Source organism: Marmota monax, unplaced genomic scaffold (assembly GCF_021218885.2).
Source record: "Marmota monax isolate L192 unplaced genomic scaffold, Marmota_monax_Labrador192_F-V1.1 WCK01_AAM20220418_F8-fsc00030, whole genome shotgun sequence".
NCBI lineage: Eukaryota > Metazoa > Chordata > Mammalia > Rodentia > Sciuridae > Marmota > Marmota monax.
Window position 1 is genome coordinate 1772848 of NW_026691988.1, and position 16051 is coordinate 1788898.

Here is a 16051-nt window from a genome sequence, read left to right on the forward strand (position 1 = left end):
AGAGAAAGATGACTAAAGGATGGGGATGATAATTTAATGAAACACAGGAAGACCAAGCTGGGTCCAACAGATAGCCCCTATCATGTATTATTGAGCATTCATATATATGAAGCATTATATTAGCCTGTCCTAGGGAAACCTGAGTTTTGTGAATTTTACTTTCACAATGATACACTAGCAATCACTACTATCTGTAGGTAGTAGAACATTTGTCATGGTCCTCCTTTATGGTATCTTTCATCGTTTATTTTGACCAGAGTGACTCTTCAACTTCACTACAATATAATGAGACATGCTTTTAAAAAATATATCTAGATGTTGTTCTGTTATAGACCTCATGTTAATTGACTAAAGGCCAAAACTTACATGTACAAGTAATGACAAGTAATGTACTACACAAGCTGTAGCAATTTTCTCCTCCCTTGGAATGCTAAGCTTTTTTATATTTGTTCCAGTCCTCTGGATGTTAGCCAAATATAAAATAGTATTTGGTACAGACAAATATTGTACAAATTTGTCTTTTTGTCCCAAATTTCTGATGTATGAATTTATGTAGCCACTAAATCTTTCTGTACCTTCACTTTCACCTGTGTGAAAGTAACAATCATGCCCCCACATATCTCTAAAATCATTTAGGGTGAATGAGACCTACGAGAGTGATGTAAACCTTTCCAAACACACATATCAATCTGGGCACTGCTGAGTCTGACTCTATAAACCATCTTGCAGAGTGCTAATCCACATAAGTCAATGCTTTTGGTGCCAGGAAACTCTCATCTCCTCCTCTTTTGGATTGTAGCCAAGAGGGGAAGTTCTAGTACATGAAAAGGAAGGGTGTCTTTCTTAGTAAGCCCTATGGTGGTTCTGAAAACTTCTGCCCACCCCTCCCTCTACTCAACCCTCACCAGCATGGAGCTTAGTGCATAATCACAGGCTCAGTTTTGAATTACCATGAGGATAGAATACAGTGTGGTTACAACTGGAGGTCCTCATGCCTGGCTGTGTTCCCAAGCACTCAGCTGCAGCCCTTGAGCCACAGCTTCTGACGAGCTCTAAGAGATTCCCAGAAAACTGCTCAGATGTCTGCATTTGCTGGCAAGCATAGCTCCAGGCATATGGTCAGTGTGAATGGCCTTGGGAATCCTCCAACAGGCTTTAGAACTTGAAAGGGCTAGGTGGTTTGATTATCATTATATCAGCCAGTCACTCAACATTTTTGACTCCCTACAATTTACCAGGCACCGTGCCTTGCACTCTAAGGAATCAAAAGAAGAAAGTCTGAGTTTTAGGCTCCACAGATGAAGATGAGACAGATATGGCAAAGCACCTAGCAAAGTAACTACTATTGCAGTTATGAATGGTACTAATGAAGGTTGAAAATCTAAGGAGAGCATGCACTAGAATAAGCAGGGATGCCTTTCCAGAGAATATGAGACTGGAACTGAATTGCAAAATTTGGATTTATTTGGAGTAAGTGGAAAGAAGTTAAGAATCAATAATATAAACAAAATCTTTTTTTTCCAAAAAAGAAACTAAGTAAGAATAGTAATGTGGTAATGAGGGTGACAAGATTCAATAGAAAAATTGTTTTTCAGTCATCTATTTAACCACACTCAGAGAATATTAGCTGTAAAGTAGCCATTATACTAAATGATGGATATAAAGTGATTAGCAAAATAGACCAACTACTTGCCCTCTTAGAGCTTACCTTTTAGTTGTGAGGTAGTTGACAAATAGTAAGTCAGTAATAGTAAATCAATTACTTATTTGTTAAAATGAAATAAGTAATTCTAAACTGAACGATGTGATGAAGGAAGTATCCTGATGCAGGAGAAATGTGGAGACCTGAATAGGCACTTGGAAATGGCTAAGAAGAGCCACTTAAATTGAAAACTGATGGATGATAAAGGTCCTATCACTGAAAGAGTCAAAAAGAAGCATATTACAGGCAAAAACAACAGGATACACAAAAAGTCCCTAAAAAGGGAAAAGCTTGGCATATTTAATATACTAAAAGGAAGCCAGGGATGTTGATTGCAAAGGGCCTTAGTGATTCCTTTGTAAATATGTTTTTATCACAAGACATGCAAGATTCTTGATATCTCAATATTGGAGTACTCATACAATTGGTACTGAGAGTTCAATGTTTGTTGTCAATGACTTTTCATATTACACCTACTACAGCAGGCCAATAGGAGAAGTGAAGACAATGAATGTGATCTTGGTCATGTGGAATGTGGGAAGTGGTGTGCTTATGTACATCATTTTTTAAAAAGTTTGATGCTTGAGTTATTCATAAGAATTGGTTAGCTTGATGGTGTGAATACTTGTAATACTTTAGCTTAAATTATAATGTACATATTTTGCATATTAAGAGATAACAGTGCTGGTGATCCATTAATTCTTAAGATAATATATTGGACGATTACCATATTGCAGATTGAGTCCCTTATCATGGTTTTCCATTTAGGTGAAAATGGAAGTGATATCAGAGTACAGATAGGGTTAGACTAGAGAACTCTAATTTTGGTGATATTAGCTGTTTTATGCCTTTCTCAAATATCATCTAATACTCTTAATATTAAACTTATTAAACAAAAGTAAACAAGCCACAAGAGAAAAAGACGAATTTCTGTAGCATGCTTTTTAAATTTTTTTTTAATTTGTTCATTTTAGTTATTCATGATAGTAGAATGTGTTTTGACATATCATACATACATGGAACATAACTTCCCATTTTATGGTTGTACATGATGTGGAGTTACACTGATCGTGAATTCATGTATGAACACAGGAAAGCTATGTCCTATTCATTCTACTGTCTTTCCTATTCCTATCACCCCTCCCTTCCCTTTACTTCCCCTTGTCTAATCCTGTGACATCTGAAGCAGTTGACTTTAGTGATTCAAAACTAACTCTTAAATAACTACATGTGTAAAGTGTTTGTGTGTGTATTGTGTGTGTGTGTGTGTGTGTAAAAGTGATTTGAGCATCTGATTCTCGAATGCAAACATATGAAAGAAATTACTAGGATATATTTGTAATACCTAGGGATTTTATGCACAGTTTACTTCCAAAAAGAATTTTTGTAAAATCCAAAAGTGAAAGTAATCCCATTATTAAAACATTAGAAGAATAAATCTAGAACATTAAATATATTGATTAATATTCTACAAATCTCAGTGTATATGTATAGCAAACTACAAAGAGAAGATTTTAAATTTTTCCAATGGATTATTTCCTTTTCATCATTTTGTGTTTTTAACACTAGCAAATTGAGAAATTGGATGATAATAGTTGGATTTTTATTCTATCTTTTATGCAAAACCTTGAAACCTTTCATAAATTAAACTTCTTACTGCCCCTGGGAAAACACAAAATGCAGAGCAATTCCTGTGGCAGCTCTTACCATTTCTGTACAGACCAGACATTTAGTTCTATTTAAAATATTTAAAATAGAAAAAGATGAATCCTTTGGCCATGCTTAGAATGTAAGGATCCTGGTCAAGACTGTAGAACATTAATACTCTGCCAACTTGGACTGCATTCACAGCAATATTGAGGCAGTTTGTGATTCTCTGATTCATATCTGTTGTTAGATTACATCCTTTTAGTAAAAGAGAAGTCCTTTTCATTCATATATGTGTACACATAGAAAAGTGAAGAGTAAACCTGTGTCAAGGTGCTGTAAACTTTGTAGTGCCTTTTAAAGAAACATTTAACACTTTACAGATCTTTTGTATTAGACTATGCTCTGTCTTAACTCTGAACACATCCATTGTATCAAATGGCATCTTCAATGTAAACAGAGGTAAATATGTATAAGGTCCTCCTTGGGAGGTAGAGTTGTTTGAGAGTTCTTCTTCATTTTGCATATGGTATATGGTTCTGTGCCCTATTTCTGCCAATGACATATAGAAAAGTTAGTATTTATTCTCTCTTGATGTTTTACTGGCATCTTTGAAGTGTTATACAACAAGCATTTACTACTGGATAACTAAGCACTTCTACCCTTTGTTTAATTAACGCATTGATCTACACCTTATCTATCGGATCAAGCTTATTGAGACAGACTGCCTATTCTTCCCCCAAGAGATGGTTGCTGGTCTCCTCATGTTTTCAAATAAAAGGCAGACAAACCTGCAACACATGGAGCCCAAATATTTCATAAAGACTTTGGCAATAGCACCTTACAGATATTTCAAAAATAGTTGTGCTTTATCACTTCTTCTGTGCCATCACATATAATGAGTCTTTTTAAAAGACTAAATGCAGCTCTATGATTTTCATTTAATGGAAGAAGTAATAAAGTTTAATTGTATACTTGAACATGGGGTGTCATTTTCAGTACTTCTGATCAATAATTCATTGATTGCTTTTGGCTCAAAGTAAAATTTGAAAGAAAATATAGCCAGTGGGAGCTTATCTCACTGTAGCTTTATCATCTCTATTAATTACGCTCTTCCCAAATTTGGATCATTAGGCTACCAAAGTGACAGCAGATGGTGAGCAAACGGGACAGGATGCTGAGAGGACCAACACAAGAGCAAAGTCCCTTGGAGAATTTGTTGAAAAGCTTGCCCACGATGCAGAAGGTATTAGAGAAACCATGTTGTAATCATTATTTGTCTCAACAGAAAATAGAGAAAGAGATTATAAGATTCTCTTGTAAGGATGCTATTTCTAAATTCAAGGGTTGAGTTTTTCAAAGTGTTTTGTTAAAATATTGAAGAACAGTATCTACTGAGAACCTGTGACCTACAGTGGTAAATGAATGACAATAGCCAATGAATTAATGATGATAAGCACAGAATAGTGGTAAATTCTTGAGGAATGACTATTACAATTAAATTACTCATGGGAAAGCTACATTTTGCTATTTTTGTGTTCAAAACTATTTAAAATATTTTTAATTTTTAAAAAGCCTTATTTGATAATCTATTTGGTACATGAAAGCAGCACTTTAATTTCTCAGAATGGCCTTTCAAATACTTGGTACAAGATTTTTAATGAACATCTGTTGCTTGGGATTTGGATGTGCTACTTCACCAGAAGCTCCCCTGCATTTTGTCCACATTTCCCTAGGAGTTAGTTGTTGGCAACTGCCAGTATGATTGAGAGTTAAAGTGGAAACCATCTTTGGGCAAAAGCTCTGGTGAGACCCAATTGATGAAAACAGATAATGCCCACACCATACTAAAATAAAACTAGCTCTTAAATGTCTACTAATATAAGTATGTATGCACGTTAAGAAAGTTTTTAAAAAGTAGGGTTTTTCTCTCTAAAAATGAAATATTTTTATTGCTCTATAACATTATGCATATTAGATCATTTGCTTTGTAATACAGTTTAATAAATCAGGAAAAGATCTAAACTTCAAGGCAGATTCTATTAGTTATCACATACAGGAAGATTCCCCATGGCAATTAGGAACAGAGTTTTAAACATGTCAGAATCTAAACAGAAGTTACTTCCACTAGAATAATCTCAGTGAACTTATGTGTTTTATCCTCTGTTAGATGAGATTGGTATGCTTTCCCTGGGATTATTTTCTATGAATGATACTTAAAAGTTCCCTTCCCCAAACAGCAACCATTACAACAACAACAATTCCAGGGTAAACATAGCAGTCTCCTTCCATGTGTATCCCTGAAGATGCCAGTTAATGTTCTAAGATCTCTCGTTTCCTTCTGTCTGAAATTTCAAACACCCAGAACCAAGATGCTATGCTCATCCCAGAGACTCATTTTAAAAATTATTTCAATGAAACATTGGTACATCAGAATAAGTGCTAACACATGCACTAATAGACCACAGTGTCATTACTGCTCACTTTCTCTTTTACATTGAGTCCTCCACCTGCCATCACACAGAGACACTTATTTGTGGACTTTTTTCCCACACGGCCAAGGCCATTGTGCATTTTGTGCCCCACACCAGACACCAGTGGAGACAAACTGGAGATGATGTTTAACATGGGTTTTGCAAACTTGAGATGATGTTTAACGTGGGTTTTGTTCAACGACCATATTTTCTGACTTATTACACTGAAAAAAAATGCATCTTTTTCCCCAAATTGTGCATTGGTCAGGTGATCTATCTAGATGAGACATCTTTTTCTAATTCATGTGAAGTGACATGAGATTTTGTACCTGAGGAAAACAGGGCACTGCTCACTTCTGCCAGCAGACACTATTAGGCAGAATTGATGCAGCTGTTAAAATTGAATGAAAGCAAACCAGAATATTCCAGAGGTGTACTAAATTTTTGCTAAGATGTAAATAGGTTAAACAACATACTCAGACTCCCCCCTCCCACCCACCAAAGCTACAATAGGGAAAGTCATGAGAAATTTTGCATTTTATTAGTGGCAATAAATTGCTATGGAAAAAGTGAATGCTTCAGCCTGGCATTTGTCCACTTTGGTTTTATGTTTAGGTAGAGGGAGTGAGCACTCACCTCTCCCCCACTTTAAGTCATGGCCTCATTATAGATGATCAGATTCTCTTCATCCAAGACCTTGTACCCCACTCTAATTTTATAATATCTTCTTTGATATGACTCTCCATTATGTCATGAATATTTTACACTATGCATTATTAGAACGAATGAATGGACATAGGTGAACCCCATTAGTGTTGACGCCCTGACACATAATAGCACCTGAGGTTAGACACCCTTCTAGGCTGTTTCTCAGGTCAGAGTAGCAGTGTTCATTCTTGATTACTTTACCTATCACAGGATTTCTTTCATATTTATGTACAAAAAACATCCTGGAATATCCTGAAGATTTGGCTTATTTTTATTTTAGGGATACTGTATAACTCTGGAGATTTCTCAGCTTAGAACTAGATTTAGGGACCATTGTTTTGAACATGATGACACACCTTTTTGTCTAGTAAGACTTTTCCTGATTCACATTAATCTTCTTCCTTTACTCCTATTTTTTCCTATAGGAGAATTGAGCACCGTGTTTTAAAGACATTTTAATTCCTTTAAATTCTCATATGAAATAAGATGCAAATAAATGAGTAAATTCAAAAGCTATATTTATTTCACAAATATTTTCAATAACTTTGCAAAAGAAAATATATTGCAGTGACAACATATACCTCTGAGTAAGAGATTAAATAACACATTCATCTTTAGTATTAAAATGCTCAGAAAAGTTTTAATCTCACATATATAAGCAGTAGAGCAAGTAAACCTCTTCTATTAAAAGGCTTGCATTCTTAACACAGTATCATTTTGCTAAAGCCATTTTTGTGTACTCTATTAATTTCTTTAGTTCTTTACATAATATTTTAATTAAAAATAAAATGATCTGCATTCCAAAACATGCAGCCATTTTTAACTTTTCCTTTTCTCTCTCTGATGTCATTCTTTTCTGCATAAGTTTAGCTTTGAGCCTAAACCACAAGAGAAACAGTGAAATTATATCCCGTGTTCTCTCTTCTCTAGTATGGCTTGTGCTCAGACCTAAATTAGATCAAATTTCAAAGAAATATTTTTATCATTTATATACTCATTTAATAAAGAAATAAACATGGCTTTCGGAGATTAAGAAGTGGGATTTATCACTGTCAATTTTAAAGAGTGAATATAAATGATGTCTGTAGTTACTTATATGCCACAATTGGTTTAAATCAGCTTTGCCAACAGGCATGTGCTCAGACTAAAGGATGAGGCTGTCCCATAGGTATAGCCAAATCTATGACAGATTCTACTTTCTTGAAATTTTAGAAGAATAAAATATCTCCCATTTAATCATTGGCCCTCTGGTATGCCTCCCATATGGTCTACTGGACCAGAGAGCTTTCAATTAATCAGTCCATGGTCACAGTGGCCCCATAATAGACATGACACAGCCTGGGGGATATCTTACGAGCACGTGATAGAATCTTGGGAAGGTTCTTTGACCTATTTCAGGATGACTATTAGAAATGCTCACCCTAACTAACTTCTAGGAATATAGCACCTGAGCAATGATTTCTTCCACAGGACCAGGGGTTGTTCCTAGGAGTATTCTTTAAAACACATGATTCAAATTTTTCTGCAAATTAATCTATTGCTATCTAAGTATGTTCTGACCATTTGAACAAATATATCACAGACTTGTGGGCTTAAAAGCAAATTAAATATCTTTTTCATCTTTCAGAAAGCTGATACATCCAAAATTAAGGCACTGGTGTAGCTAGTGTCTGGGGAGGAGCCCCTTTCTTATTTGCCAAGGGCAGTTTCTTGTTATACCTCACATGGTGGCAGGGTCAAGGGAGTCCTCTGCAACCATTGTATGAGGTCACAACCCCTTTCCTGCCCTCATGATCCAATCAACTCTCAAAGGTCTTACCTTTATCTACCATCACAACAGAAATGGTTTCAACCTAAGAATTTGAAAAAACAAACTAACAAACAAACACACACAAAAAAAACCATAAACCTTATGTCTATAGCAATGGCTATAGGAATAAGGTGTTGACTGCAGCAATTTTCTTACCAAAGACATTTATATGAAAAGGAAGTTACAAAGGTGCATTTGGAAAAGGATAGATTAGAGATTGAAACTAATTAAAACAAAACAAACAAACAAACAAAGAAACTCCATTTCTTCTACTAACCCAGTACTCCTTGCACTCCAGCATGTGTCAGAAGCTCCTTTAGGACTTGTTAAAAAACACCAGATTACTGGTCCCCTACTCCCAGAATTTCTATTTCAATAGGTCCATGGAAGGCCTGAGAATATGCATGTCTAACAAGTACCAATGTGATGCTGCTGCTGCTCAATGTGGGAACAACATTTCAGATCTACTGTACTAACTAACCCACCATTTCACCACCCATTCTGGCTAGTATACTTTCCTGACTATGTGCATCTGCTCAGGAGCTTTGACCAGTATAAATCAGAAAAAAATCTCTCCAGAAATGAATGCTCATGATTTATTATGTTTAAAGAAGTCTTCAGATACCCTCTTGAAAAAAAAAAATATATATATATATGCCAGCCCAGACCCCCATTCTATGGCTTTTCATATATAATATTGTAGAAATAACTATTCAGCAGACAAAGAGTTCAGAAAATATCTCCCTTCAGCTCACCAAATTCATGTTCAATAGAACACTTTTCAAGCAACTTTAGCCTAAAATTAATGGTTAGAACTCTGTAAAATGTTTCAATTCACCAATTCTTTAAACTTTTATTTGACAAAGAATTCTTTTTCCAAATGAAATTTTGCCCAGAACACCAACTTATAAAACAGATTCTTGGCAGAATAGACATTATTTGTAGAATACCTGAAGTACCTGGAGAATCCTAATATTCCAACAAATACAGCTTGAAGCTCCATTTAATGCATAATAAACATGGACTGCTAGGATGGATGTTACTGCTAGAAGGCATCTTCAAGGTCTAATCTATACCCTTGTCTCAGGACCAGTGCTCCTTCCCTCACTCCTTTATAACAACGAATACAAGAGTACTCGTGGAAACTCAAGGGCAAGTTCATGTTCAGAAACCTCATCACTGATAGTATTTCTATATTCAGTATTTTAAAACAGACTGAATATGACAGTTTTATCAGCAATAGGAAGATCTCTTGTTTTCACTTCCAAGAACTAGTCTGTACATCTCATTTTTTACTTTTTCTTGGAAGAGAATTTGACCCACTGCTTTGTTAGTATTCTTTCCTTCTGAGTTTTGAAACTGTTTTAATTCCTGTGTCCCCTAAAAGAAATCTAATATGAAGAATTATGTCACATATCCCTCTTTGTTGGTGATTGTTACACGACTGCCGCTCTCTTTCCCAGCAGGAACACCTCTGGCAAATTACTTTCCACTTGGAGGTGGTGGTAAGGAGCAGATGTTGGATGCCACTTTTGCTTGTGACACTTTTGTTTACTAATTTGCAAAATTTGTTTTACCCCCCGCAGCTGTAAATGAAAAAGCCATAAAACTAAATGAAACTCTAGGAACTCAAGACAAGGCCCCTGAGAGAAATTTACAAGAGCTTCAGAAAGAGATAGATCAGATGATGAAAGAGCTGAGGAGGAAAAATCTGGATAAACAAAAGGAAGTTGCAGAAGATGAGTTGGTGTGAGTAGATCCTCTATTTCTTCATTTGATAAACTGAGCTTTTAAAATTATTTATAGATTTCTAAATTTCCATCACACATTTAAGCAGAGTATTATTTTTATTATGACCTGGAAATGTTTGCTATTTATTTATTTTTCATTTGGTTACTAAGGTTATACCTTACTTTGCTCTAAAGTGAATTAAAAGCATTTTTTTTCCTATTTTTATAAGCAATCAAATAAATGATTTTTTCCTGGTATTGACCTTTTTATAATTAGGTTAATGGATTTTCTTTATTAATAGCCTATATGAGGGGCTTTTAAACTATCAATATTTTTTTTTAGTAAGAATACTTTTGGATAAATAAAATTGTGTCTTAGCCAGACCATCCAAATACATTATTAGTTCAGGAAATTCAGGTAAGTCAAACCCAAGCAATTCCCAGATCACTCAGTTAAAAGAAAAAGAAATTTAGGTTGAAATCATAACATTACATTGGCATAACAAAAATAGAGTTCTGTTCATAGTTTCTAAGCAAATATGTCAATATTCATCCAGTATATTCCCGTTATAGAGAAAATGTCCCATTTTGGTGACGGGGGTGGGCTTTTTTGTTGCTGTTATGTGAAATAAATCATAGAACTCATTTCATCAGTCATGTTCTGTGAATTACATGAGGACCCCACCAAATGAAAATAATATCTTACTAATGAATTTCGAAGTTGGGATTTTCTTCTTTCTGTTTTAAATTATAAACTATGTGCCACTTTCAGGGGCCAGATTTCAATTGGATTTAGTACAGACTGAATCTGTCTCACATGCTTACGTTTCACGCTTTTTTATATTAGCATCTCTTGGTAACACAGTTTAATACCAATAAGTCCTGAGGCAGTGACATTATTGTCTGTGCTTGGGCTGGTTGGTTACAGAGCTGCAGAAGGCCTTTTGAAGAAAGTAAACAAGCTATTTGGAGAGTCCAGAGGCAAAAATGAACAATTGGAGAAGGATCTCAGGGAGAAACTGGCTGACCACAAGAACAAAGTTGATGATGCTTGGGACCTGCTGAGAGAAGCCACAAATAAAACCAGAGAAGTGAATCGCTTATCTGCTGCCAACCAAAAAATCATGACTGCTTTAGAGGTGAGTGTTAGGCGCTTTCAATAGACTCTCGGGGATGGGGAGTAGGGTGGCACAGTCAAGTTGATACACATTTACGACCATCAAGAATGAGAACTCTGAACAGAGACTACTAAGCAGAACAGAAAATGATCTTTCTCTCTCTCTCTCTCTCTCTCTCTCTCTCTCTCTCTCTCTCTGTGTGTGTGTGTATGTATGTATGTATGTATGTATATATGTGTTGGAGAGAAAAAGAGAGTGAGAGTCCTTAATGACTATTTTCCATTGAATCAATTAAAATTCAGATAACTTAGGCTATGGAATGTTTTTAAAGACAGTATGATACAGTGAAGAAGCTCTTTCCTGGGAGTTAGGGGACTTGGATCTCAATAATGAGTGCCACCAACTGTAAGACTGTACCAGTCAATTTATATCTCTGAGTATCAGATCTCTGACTCTTCCATGAGTGCATTATACTAGAGCATACCTAGAGTATTTTCAAATCCCAATGCCATATGATTTTGCAGTTCACCAACATAACCCACAAATTTGATTCAAAGATCTGGCTGCCAAAAATCAAAGAAGTCTCTACATTTTTCAAAGGAATCTGTGCACATGAGCAATAGCTCACTGAGAAACCAGAGCTGGAGAAAATCCTGGATTCCCCCTTTATTTGCACTGTGTTCCATGCAAATGATACTTTTAAAGGGACTGACAGGAGCAGATCAATTCTGGGTTATTTCCCCACCTTTCTCTCAAAGAGATCTAGAAATTCTAGGCAGCCCCTTTGCAGAGGCTTTCTCAAAATGTGCCTTGTTCTAGAACTAAAACAGATTCTTCCATTGTTTTCTTTTTATTTTTAAAAATTTCTTCTTGGGGCTGGGGATGTGGCTCAAGCAGTAGCGCGCTCGCCTGGCATGCGTGCAGCCCAGGTTCGACCCTCAGCACCACATACAAACAAAGATGTTGTGTCCGCCGAAAAACTAAAAAAATAAATAAAAATATTAAAATTCGCTCTCTCTCTCTCTCTCTCCCTCTCTCTCTCTCTCTATCTCTAAAAAAAAAAATAAAGCTAATAACTAATTTAAAAAAATTTCTTCTTTCTCTTAACATGATTAATCATTTTCCCTACAACTAAATTCAGTACATAGGATGGCACAATCCTGTGTTTGGTAAACTTTCTTCACAGAGACAAACCAACCTTAGCTGATTTTGAAGTATTTGACCCCCATAGATCTGAACAGCAGCAGAACTCCATCTCTACTATCATGGAATTCCATCTTCAAGGATAAAACAACACCCTGACATAGTATATGCTCTCAAAAAATGCTTGTTGAATGTCAGTGATGATTGGATTAACGAGCCTGGATTTTTTAAAAAAAATTCCACTAATGTTCCTTTGTGTTAAGAAGTAAAAGGATGAACTAAATTTTTTAAAAAGCAATTTATGGGTCCCTCCTCTAAGGTGTAGCTTTGTCATTCTTGTAGAAGACTGAGAAGGCTCACTTTTTTATAATTGATGTGTCTAATCTTAACCAATTTGTAGTCTCCTGACAAATTAGCAATATCCAAGAAAAAGCACCATCTGGAGAGGCTGGAGCCCAGGCTGCCGTCCTGTCAGAGGCTCCAGCATGACTCATCCTGCTTGGTGACACACCAGTGGTTCAACTTACCCAGAGGGGCACCTCTCCATTTTATGGCTACAGTTTAAGAAATTAAAATGACCTGTGTGGAGAGCATGATAAGCATTCGAGAAGTATTTCAAGAAGAGTTATAGTGGCACATAAATGGTGCTTTCAGCTCTTCCTCCCTTTTCCTTCCTCCCTTTGCATAGGCTTTTAGTGATGTTTAAAACTAAGAGCCATCATTCTTGGGTACCCCAAGAGACTCCTGTAGCTTATATAGTCAGTACTGAAATTCTATGTCATCCTTTCTGTCTTTTGTTTTATGTGCCACCATTAACTAAAGGCTTGTTTAAATATTTATCAGATAAAATAGATATTTACTAAATTAACATGAATAAAGTACAAATTATTTAAGGTTGCTTGTGTCTACCAAGGGTTTTGCCAAGCTACCTAAAAACATCACCTGGAAAGTCCATACACTACAATTGGGAATCTGGTTAGTCCACTCTTGTGTGTGGCCCAATGTCCATATCCTAAAATTCACTGGGTTTATTTGATGCTCATCCGGCTTGGGAACAGTGGTTGCACTGTACTCATTGGATTGAATAATGAGCTATTTTTAAAATAAACCTCCATTGTGTTAGTGTCTTCAATGAAGATGATATAATTAAAAGCCAACTTGGATGGTTTATATTTATTTTAAAGTGGTAGGCATGCATTTTTTATTATTAAAAACTTTTATTTTTTTTTAAATATTTATTTATTTAGTTAGTTATTGGCAGACACAACATCTTTGTTTGTATGTGGTGCTGAGGATCGAACCCGGGCCGCACGCATGACAGGCGAGCGCGCTACCACTTGAGCCACATCCCTTTTTTTTTTTTTTTTTAAATATAAACATTTTATTTTGTTTTTTAGTTGTAGATGGACACAATACCTTCATTTTATTTATTTTTGTATGGTGTCGGGAATTGAACCCAGTGCCTCACGCATGCTAGGCAAGTGCTCCACCACTGAGCCACAACTTAGGCCAGACTATTAAAAACTTTTATTAATTGAAATTTATTGTTATGTCCATGTACAAATATGCCACAATGAAACCTACTATTATGTATAAATATTATATACCAATAAAAAAACTCTTATCAAGCCCCTTACTATATTCAGGAAATATGCTGACCATAAAATTTATTGTAACAGCTCTCAGTCACCATAATGTGGTCCTCAGAGTAATAGTATTAACATCAGCTAGAAATGGGTCAAATATGTGATTTCTCATGCCACTATTAACTTGTGCTATCAACTCAGAAATTTTGAGGAATGGGGTGGGGGGTCCAGCAACCTGTTTTAAAAAATCCCTCCAGTGAATCAGATGCAGCCTTAAGTTTGAGAACCCAGATATAAAGAATAAACGCCATCTTTGATAACTGTCTAGTGGGAGATACACACAAGCAAACCACTTATACACTAAAGCAGAGATCATGGAGGTGAGCAAAGGGAGCCTCAGATGTCCCCAGGTTCTCAAGGGGCGTCAGAGAGGCTCTGATACTTGTGCCTAAAGGACAAGTGCTACTTAGTTGAAATAAAAAGGGAAAAGCATTACAGAAATAGGAAAAAGCATGAGCCAAGGCATGAAGAAAGAAGGGTTGGACATTTGAGAAAAAATTTGGTGCTTTGATAGAATTGGAATGAAACCTGAATGGGAGTGAATGTGTAGACAACCTCCAAAGATAGGCAGCCACCAGAGCTGGAGGTGCAGGAGATTGCGTTGCAAGACTAAGCCAGAGGGATGGGATTTTTATTCTGAAAACCAAAATATGGAGTCATGGCTTGAAATCACATTGGGGAAATTTGTGAAGCGTTGACATAAACTGGAGAATTGTCTTCGTATTGGAATAGTGTGAGTTTAGCCTAGGAAAGTGAGCTAGGAAATAGTTAAATGTCTGCCCCATTAAGCTGCTGTTGGTAACCAGGGTATTTGAAGTTGAATAGGAATGGCTCCTGGCCTCCTGGAACTTAGAAGCTCCTGAAAAAATTTATACATTTTATTCCCTCACTATGTGTAATATTGTGATTAATACTGACCGAGTCAGCAAAAGAGCTCCAAAAGTTATGGCACCATACAAAAAAAAAAAAATTTGAAAGAAAGGAGAAAACAGCATGCACGCAAGCTTGGAGCTCTGAAAGTGTAAGGTGATCTGAGAAATGTCAAGTGCAGCAGTGCAGCTCATTCATAAGCCACATAACAGTCTGCAACAGAAGATGGGTCTGGAAGTGGCATTTGGAGCCTGAACATAGAAAACTTTGAATGTAGACTACTAGAGGTGACAGGGTTAGAAGGGCATTTCTGGTGATGGAGAGAAAACTGCAGGGGCTGATGGGCAGAAAGAGATGAGATGAGCAGAAGAGTGAAGCAGAGGAATATGTTTTGAACCATCTGTCATAACCTTGCTGAAGAAGAGATTGCAAAGAAAAAAAAGAGTAAGTTGCTACCTAAAAGGTAAGACAGGAAGATAGCATTTGTTGGTTCCTGAAAAATCTACCCCCTACAACAACAGAAGACAGGGGGCTAGTGTTCAACTTGCAAAACTCTGGAAGGAATTAAGATCTAATTAGTATAAGAAGTTAAAAATAAGAATATAATCAACCTTGACATTCAAACAATGATTTAATAATTATGTTCATGGCATACTGAAGGATGATTCTCTCAATACATGGGTATTCCTTTTTGTTCCTTAAATACTCCATTTCTTATCTTAAGTATTTTATATCCTACATCATTCTCTGTCCATTTATTCTTTTTGTTTATTTTTTGGCATTCATTTCTTCATTACTTAAAAGGATACATTAATTCACTCATTCATTTTCTCCTTCCTGTGTTAGTTAGCTTTCTATTGCTGTGACAAAATACCTGAATTAAACAACTTCTGTTTTTCTTGGCTCAAAGTTTCAAAGGTTTCAATCCCTGCTTGGTGGGCTCAGTTGTTTTTAGGTTCTTGATGAGGCAAAACATTATGGCAGAGAGTGTATAATGGAGAAGTTATTCTTCATGGCAACCAAGAAGCAGAAAGAAAGAGAGAGACAGGGACTAGGGTCCCAATATCCCCTACAAAGTCATGCTTGCAGTGATCATACTCCCTTTCTCAGGCTTCACCTCCAATGGTTCCAAAGCCTGCCATTGGCTGGTGAACAAGCCTTCAACACATGGTCTTTGGGAGCATGTAGATTCAAACTGTACCA

At 36.2% G+C, this 16051-nt stretch overlaps 1 protein-coding gene across 6 annotated transcripts in view; it reads left to right on the forward strand.

Moving 5' to 3' along the window:
• Window positions 1-16051, forward strand: part of Lama2 (laminin subunit alpha 2) — a 564351-nt gene that overhangs the window by 437830 nt on the left and 110470 nt on the right. For all 6 annotated transcript variants that reach the window (XM_058581074.1, XM_058581053.1, XM_058581067.1 and 3 more), the window contains 3 exons: window positions 4484-4595; window positions 9928-10090; window positions 11000-11210. In XM_058581074.1, coding sequence (XP_058437057.1) covers window positions 4484-4595; window positions 9928-10090; window positions 11000-11210 — 486 coding nt within the window. The remainder of the gene's footprint in view (window positions 1-4483; window positions 4596-9927; window positions 10091-10999; window positions 11211-16051) is intronic.